Below are 8,760 nucleotides of genomic sequence, written 5' to 3' on the forward strand. Positions count from 1 at the left end.
GCTGACCTTGTGCATGAGATAATCATAAGAGGGTTTCAGACCATGTGCGGTTCCTATATTTCTGCAGGTTTTTAAGTGTACCAAACTATGTATTTATGAAGATTCAACTCTGGGGAAGAGCTGCATATTTAAGGCAATGGCTGTATTATCTAATTAGTGTGTTGACAATATAGTGACACTGAGGTGTCATACTGCCTCCCAGATCTGCAAGCGGCATCTCCTGGTCACAAAAAATAAATTTCACAAATTGTACCAAAACTTTATGCTCTTATGTGAGATTTCATAAGATGGTACCATTTCAAATTATCATATTAAAAAACTAAATTATTTTAAATGTAATTTGGGATTGTCTAGAATATTCCACAGTGGTCCTTACCCTTGAAAATTAGGATGATCCCTAATCAATTAAAACACTGTACTTAAATCAGTGCTGATTTAGCATGTATTCTAGAGTTAATTTTGTTTTTAGACTTATTTTACATTAGCAACCCATGTCTGCACACACAGGTACCAACCCAGTTTAAACTATGAGCAACCAAAATATTCAGCAGAAAAAGAGGCCCTTGCAGGATCACAAGGCGAATGTAAAAGTGAATCTCAAATTAGCATGATACCAAGAAAGAGCTTTAATCTACAAATGCTGATTAATCCATCAAGTTTGCCAACTGAACAATCTGCTACTGTGGTGAGCCTTCTTGTGGGTCTTTTGGGTAAGTCCAAACCTATGGGAATGCTTTTAACTTTTTTTTTTGAAATGTTAGTTATATGCAAAATGCAGCTAAAAGATCAAATTCATATATTTTGTAGTAAATTAGTCCTTTGATTCAAGTCGGAAGAAGTGAGGACTTGTGTGTTCTGCATATAAATATAGTTCTCTTTTTTAAAAAAACATTAACCTCTACTTTTTGTATGCATCACAAATTTTCAGATTTTTGAAATACTAAAATAGTCTGTCTTTTTTCTGTTTTCTTTGATCATCTCCATTTAGCTATCCTGGTTTGTGGATTAAGCATTCTGACAACCCATGGAATTAATTCACTTGCAAATATGGAGCTTTGGAGTATTTTTCTTCTTGCCTCTCTTTTCATACTATTCGGGATGATTATGTTTATCATCTGGAGACAACCTCAAAATCAACATAAAGTGACATTTATGGTAAAGGGTGTGCTTGTAGATACCAAGTTTTCATTTTTTGCAAGGAGCAGGAAGAGTGTGGCTAGTTCTGCTATATTTGGAGGGGGGAGTTTTATGAAATGTGATGTGATCACTTCTGCAATTTTGGTGTGAAAATCAATACATAAATGTTAACAAATGTCAAAACAATTTATTTTTGGCAACTCTGGATGTCCGAGAAAAGAGCCAGAGGTACGTCTGAGCAGGTAGAGAGATAAATCATCTTGGGCACATTCCTCCAAGAGATGGTCAAGCAGCATGTTTCTAAGCACTTGGATAGGATGCTGCAATTAACAGAACCAGTGTTGATTTGTAGCAAAGAAAACACAGCTGAGCAGCCTTCTCTTCTTTGAAAATATTACTAGCTTTGTAGATCAGGGTAATTTGTGATAACATACCTTGACCTCAACAAAGCCTTTGACAGATTCTCCTTAATAAAATAGTATTGGACTGATGACGCCACTCATAGATGAATTTGAAGCTGGCTGAATGTATCAAAAGAGGATTCATTCACTAATGGCTCTATGTCAGCTCAGAAGGTCAGCTCAACCAATCAACAGAATTCTGTGCTGCTCAACATTTGAACCAAGGATATAGATGAGGAAATGAGTGGTTAAAGCTGGCACAAAGCTAATAATTTAGATAAAGAAAATCCAAAAAGATCTAGATAGGCTTAAGCAGTGGGCAGGAGGGAATAGGATAGAATTTTACAGAGAGAATGATAAAGTCCTGGAAACAGGAAGATTGGTTTCAAGACATGAGGAAGTAAAGGCAGAGCTCATCCAGCGACTGTTTGGTTTGTTGAAGTACATTAGTTAAAATGTAAGATTTTCCACAGTAGAGCCTCTAACTCAAAATACACATTATAGTATAAAATATAGGTAATATTATGCACCATTTCAGACTGTTACTCCATCTAGACCAACTTTCTCTAAACATGTAAGTTCCCAACTCATGATTTTTCTACCAAGAGCTAACAGTGGGATCTTTTTATGAATATAAAATACTTCTGAAATATCTGTTTATGTGAGCCTGGCTCCAGTAGCATGTCTGTGAAAGATCTCCTGACATTCAGAAGTGATTTATGAATCCTCATACCCCAGTTCCTCTGAAGGGCCGTGTTCACTAACATTTGTTCCATCCATGGGTGTTTCCTTTGCTATTTAAAGTTAAATATTTAGGCAATTATTTCACTCCCCTGCTTGGAGTGTCATTTAGATTGGGATCACATGCAAGTCCTATGGAGAAGAACATGGCTCATCTCTAGTTATTATGTTATGTTGACATACGTGTGCTTCAATTCCATAGATTTTGAAATGAGTGTTTCATTACATTTTACAAATCATAATATAAAGTAAAAGTGTTGGGTATGGATATTTTAGTGAATACTGTGAAATATTTATTCTTAGGTTCCGTTCTTGCCATTCTTGCCATCTTTAAGTATCTTAGTGAATATATACTTGATGGTACAGCTGAGTGGAGAGACATGGATTCGGTTCAGCATCTGGATGGCACTTGGTAGGTATCCCCTTACCTTCTTTTTTGTATAGTGACTTCTGGTAGTGTCCATGTATAAATATTTGCTCAGATGTCTTGTTGGGAGAGGAAATTTTCTAGGACTAGTTTCAGCTGACATTGACAACTTTGCAACAAGTTAAGGAAACCAGTCATGGCATAAGATTTTTTCCCCCTAGTCTGCTCTTTCTTTTTTGGTGCATTCTGCATGTGTAATAAATGTACATTTTTCTTCTGCATGAATACAAAAACTCTGCGTTATTAAAATTTGTTAATAAAATTTGTTTTTTAATAGTTTTCTCTTATATGTCATATAGTGAGACAGTAAGAATTACAATTCAACAGTATATGGGGACTGTCTTGACTATAAATGTTAAAATAATATTTAGATGCTTTCTGAATGTATTTGGGAAAGAATCTGTATATAGTTAGAGAAGGTCAAAAATCAAATTGTAATCTTAGTAGAGTTGTAGAAAGTTGACTGGTATATGGCAAGTGTACAAAAATTACTGGTTGCTTTGTTTTGAAAGGACTCCTGATTTACTTTGCCTATGGCATCCGGCATAGTACAGAAAGCTGTCCCAAAGAGGAAGAGGAAGATGATGACAGCTGCTCAGAAAGAAGCGAAACTTTAGAAAAGAAGCACATGGGAGATTCAAGTGAACTTGAACATGCAAGTGAAAGTGCTCAGTTTATTCCACATGAAAAGACAAGTGAATGTTAGCAATCATTGATAAACCTGCTGTGTGTGCTTTTAGACAGGGATGGCAGCAGAATGGAGTTGCTGGTGAAATGGTGAACTACTTGCTCCCCCCAAATTAGCAGTAACCCACTTGTGCTTTATGGAAATATCTAGCAGAATACATGAAAGATGATCTAAACTAGTTGCTAGATATCTTTTTCATCAGAGACTTGCCTCAGAGGGTTGCAATCTTTAAAAAAGCTGAGCAAGAAAGTGGAGGAAAATTTTCCAAGGGGGCCAATGTGACTCATCTATCATGTTAAATAAGTTGTGATTTCCTTAACAATGTCCTACAACTTTAACTGGCATGCGTTATATAACTAATTCTTAAGGAGCATCTGAAGAAGAAGAGTTGAATATTATGGTTTATAATACTAGAGATGTATTATTAACTGCTTTTAAAAAATAGCATAGCATTGCTAAATAATCACACAACTACTTGATTTCCATCACTCTCGGTACCTTCCCATACCTTGTTTCTAACCCAGCCACCTATTGTGGTGTCGTCTTCTGTGTCATTGTTCCATGTTGCTCCTGTGAGTGAGAGGCTGAGGCTTTCCTTAGCTGTACATTATATCAGAGGCAGCCTCTGAGTATAGAGACTGAGTATAAACTCAGTTATACTTTGTTGTGCAGAGTGAAGTAATGGTCGCTGCCTGGGAACACAGCAATTGTGACAGGATGAGGCTGGCAAGAAGAATAGAAAATGTAATCCAACATAATATTGCACCAATTTAAGGATGAGTAGAGATGACCTCAATTCAGCAGTGGGGAAAGGCCCCAGATTCCTAAAAATTCCTGAGGAAAAAAATTACAGTTATCTGACCTAACTTTTGCTTTGCTGTTATCCGCAAGTAGTATAAACCATGACAATTCTTCTAAAGAAATATTTAAGAATATTTGAAATGGTTATATTTGTTAGAAAATCTAGTTTGACACTCTGTTTATATCAGTTTTATTTCCAAATTCTTCATCCTTGCCAATGAAAATGAAAAACATGGATGAATGATTAATTTAAACAAATGATGAAGCACCAGCAAAATGGCACTTCTGTGGAACTGAAGTTTGCAAAATGCTGATGCATCTGTTGACTTCCTTAATATATGAATGTTCTGAGCACATCAATTCTGCAGCACTGCCAGAGATTGGGCTGCAGAACTGTGCACCCATATATTCTCTTGGTAGATTGTTCAATTAAATATCGAAAAAAAAACCTCTATTCAAGAACTGGCTAATTTTGGGATGGTGGTGAGTAAAGTAAGCGTTAAGCTTGCATGTTCTTCTGTCCTGCTCCAGTTACAAAGAATTTGGAATGTTTAATTTAGGTCATTGGCTGCTGTTGGCACATTTCATCACCTCCTTAGCAGGTAGTGATTAATTTTAACTAATTAAAAAAATGTCAATTCCAAACTATGGTTTATAAAAATAATTTATATAATCCACAGTTAATAGGAACAAAAGTGAAACATGATGTTAGATTAGAAATGAAGGATTGTCCTCTCAGTCACTTCAGGAGTTAGGAGCAAGCAATGCAAGCTTTGGGCCTACTGTTGCTTGTTCTCCTCACCATAAATTGTGGTTTCTCCATAATACCCAAACATAGCCACTAAATTCTTCTTCCTATCTAGGAAGTAATTCTCTTCAAATTATTTTGTCATCATAGGTGATATAATATTTATTAAATAACTCATGAATAAATTTTTATTTTTGTGAAATAGAGGTATGTATGTATATATTGCAGAGAGGAGGGGGGGAAATGAAAAACATAGCTCAAACGTTTTAGCAAAATTAATGTTTAAGTGTAATAGATCTTTCTTAAACTTTGAGAGAATATATGTTTACCAACAAATGAAGGCATCTTCAGTGTTGGTATCCATTGCTGGCTTTACCTTTTGGGTAAGGTTGGGTAAGGTTGTGAGTTGTATAGGTAGTTCCCAGCATATCAGTTGGGATAAGTCAAGGCACTGAATCAACTTTAAGAAGCATCATGTGCAAGTGTCAGCAAGTCCCAAAGAATTTTTTATTCTTGAGTCCTAGGAGGTTTATTTCCATCGTTCTGTCTGACTGTATGGATTCTTTTTTAATTTTCTGGTTCATTTTCCTTAAACAACCAATAACATGTTAACAAAGGTAATGAATCTATCTAATTATGTGTTGCTTTAATATATTGTAGCTACCTTTGCACTAATTTTTCCTACTCCAGCCTGCTTATTTATGTATAATTTGTGAAACTAATATGTCATTGCAGACTTGAGTATGAATAACAGAAGTGGGAGCATAATTATTTTTAAAAAAATAGAAGCATAGAAACTTCATTTAGGTTTCTCTGCTTAAGTTTATGTAAATGGTACAAAACAATTACAAAAAGACATGCAATGGGCAGGCACTTCGAAGGAACAACTGTGCTGTCACCATTTGATCATCTCAGATATACATGTGAATACTGACATTTTATATGTGCAAAAGAACTATACATCTGGATGTTTTACTTGTATTGTTACTCATAAAACAAGCAAACATACATGAGCTTTTTCTTTAAATGAAATTTAGAGAAATACTTTTTGAAGGAAAGTTGATAAAATAGAGAACTAGATTTTTAAAATTTTAGGAAACAAGCAACTTTCTGACTGAAATTTTATGTAAATTATGATAATTATTTAGGAACATACAGAGTAGTTCTTATCCAATTCCCAAACTCTTATAAAATTAGATCTTTTAGTATGGAAAATGAATAATCAGAATTATTCATTTCCCATACGAATTGTATCTACAGTAGCTCTTCAAAGTAGTTACCTAAAGTTATTTTAAATTGTTAAGATATCTTTTCATAACAAATATGTCTTTAGCTTGTTTAATTTTAATAGAAATAGATATGTTGTAGATTATTTATACAAGCTGTGAGGCAGAACACAATTTAGAGAAACCTTCAGACAGAATGTTTAAAATTTACATACTTTGTACTTAGCCCAGGACTGATACTTAGACAAAATTCTTCTAAATGAGAAAAGGAATATTTCTAATTAAATGTGTATATTTATATTTTAATATTTTTCTACAAAAGGCCACATTGAAATTAAGCATAGTGCTTTAGAAGTAAAGAATTATTATCAAATCGTAGATAATTATTAGAATCTAGTTTATTCTAGACATTACCTTTCATGTGCCATTTTTTTTAATCTTGCAAGTAAATGCCTCTCTGTCAAGCAAATGTCAATGAACTCATAAACCATATTTACACACCATTCCAAGGAGTCCTTTAAAAAAAAACCTAGAAAGAAAGCAAAAAGATACATTCTGTCCATTTGGTAACATTCAGATAAGCAGGAATTAACCCCAGAAAACCCTAATCAAGTAACTACCAAGAAGAAAACCACACTCACTCCCACCAAAAGTCTCAGGGAAAGCTACTTTATATATAGACAAGAAATCCCACTTGCTCTAATAATGTTAACTAGTTGGGTAATGAAACGTCTGCAAGCAAATAGCTCAGCACCAAGAACTCCACAGAAAATGTTAAACCTAAGACTTACATATTATCATCAAAATGGTCATACAGTTCTTGAGCTTCTTTTGCTAGATCAGGTTACTTTGGGTGGCTTTACCATTCATTCCATTAGTAAAATCTGGTGATTCCGTGACAGAAAGATCTTTAGGCCCATAGTCAAGTACATCTGTGAGTAATCCCTAAATGCACGTACACACTTATTAAATGTGTTACTTAATAATATTGCCAGTAAGCTTTGTTACACTACCCTGAGAAAAAGCCCCATTAAAATTGAAGGTATTTACTCCTGAATCAAAATGCAGTCCAGTAAACAGCTTTCATGCACTTACGGCTGAGCTAGTTAATGGTAATAGTGTCTCTGTTTTTCATAAAATAAAAATGTAATCGTATTTTTCCTGCAGTCACTCTTAAAACACAAAAGTCTGGTTGGATGCAATCGCTTACTATAGTTGTTTTGAAATGCGTAGTAGCATTATAAGAGAACCTAAGTAAAATACATGCATAGACATAAAAATCTGAGGATGTTGCATTTTTCACATCTTTTGTCCTGTGTAATGTAGCATTGAATGAAAAAGGGTGTATGGATAGTCCTTGACATACAACCAATTATTTAGTTACAACAGCACGGAAAAAAGTAACTTATGACTGTTTTTCACATTTATGACTGTTGCAGAATTTCCACACTCTCTTGATTAGAATTTGGACATTTGCCATCTGGGATAAATTTATGATGGTCTCAGTGTCCCAGGGTCATGTGATCACCTTTTGCAACCTGACTAGGTAGTCAATGAGGAAGCCAACATCACTTAACTGTGTTCTAACTTAACAACTTCAGTGACTTGACTTAACAACAGTGGCAAGAAAGATTGTAAAATAAGTCAAAACTCACTTAACTGCCTTGTTTAGCAATGAAAATTTTGGGCTCCCTTGTAGTCATAAGTCAAGGACTGCTTGTATTGTATTTGCTGCATAGGCTTGTGTTGGCTGAATCCTTACCCTAGTCACAAGCCATTCTTTCAGAAGGTCCAAACAGTTTTAGAAAGATCTGAATTATAAAACACCTTTTTGTATACTGTATATCGATTTTTAAGTTTGTTCTTTAGAAACAGTATTTTATACTTGTTCTCCTATGTGGGAGGTTTTCAGTGTAGACATTTTACAATAACGCAAAAGGTATTCAAATGTAGTTTGGAGAAAAATTCACTATTATGGACCTTGGGTTTGGTGACTTGTAGTGAATGTTTCTGTAAATATGTTTTTTTTCCCCTGTCAACCTCCCATAAAACTCAGCTTGAGTGGGAAATCTAGGAAACTAGAATAAACCTCATAACAGGTCATATGTCTAACATTTTATGCAAAGTTAGCTGTATCACTGCCTATGTGTATATAAGTAGATAGATAACTGTAATCATTATTACAGTGTATATGTTTGTTGTTTACTAAAGGGGAGAATCTTTCTGTAAAAGTCCAGCACAATATTGTGTAAACAACTAAAGGAAAAGAACCCACTTTTATTAATGTATAATCACTTGCAACATGTGAAATAGTAAAAAAAAAGTAAATTGGTGCTTTGGCTTTTTTTTTCACTTTTAAAATAATAAATGATAAGAAAATGTTTTTGCTGTTGCTCACTGTAAAATACTGCTTTGAAGAGGGTTGTGCATTTGTTCTCTATTTTTTAAAATAAAACTGAAAAAATGTTGCACATATCACTTTGTTGTCCTTATTCGTGTTTGGGGGAAAAGTTACAAAGCAGTGATTGAGAAAAAAACATCATGTTCAAATAAAATGTAAAAAATGTACAGAAACTTAATGTTCATTAGAT

The 8,760-nt window shown here is 34.3% G+C and overlaps 1 protein-coding gene across 4 annotated transcripts in view; it reads left to right on the forward strand.

Moving 5' to 3' along the window:
* SLC7A2 (solute carrier family 7 member 2) overlaps positions 1-6,469 on the forward strand; it is a 45,292-nt gene extending 38,823 nt beyond the window's left edge. For all 4 annotated transcript variants that reach the window (XM_087963213.1, XM_087963211.1, XM_087963210.1 and 1 more), the window contains exons 9-12: positions 508-710; positions 989-1,155; positions 2,583-2,691; positions 3,219-6,469. In XM_087963213.1, the coding sequence (XP_087819339.1) occupies positions 508-710; positions 989-1,155; positions 2,583-2,691; positions 3,219-3,412 (673 nt within the window). In that variant the 3' untranslated portion in view covers positions 3,413-6,469. The remainder of the gene's footprint in view (positions 1-507; positions 711-988; positions 1,156-2,582; positions 2,692-3,218) is intronic.
* The last annotated feature ends 2,291 nt before the right edge of the window (positions 6,470-8,760 follow it).

The sequence above is a fragment of the Notechis scutatus genome, chromosome 4, assembly GCF_049901735.1.
Source record: "Notechis scutatus isolate UNSWTSFEM ecotype Mainland chromosome 4, rNotScu1.2, whole genome shotgun sequence".
NCBI classification, from domain to species: domain Eukaryota; kingdom Metazoa; phylum Chordata; class Lepidosauria; order Squamata; family Elapidae; genus Notechis; species Notechis scutatus.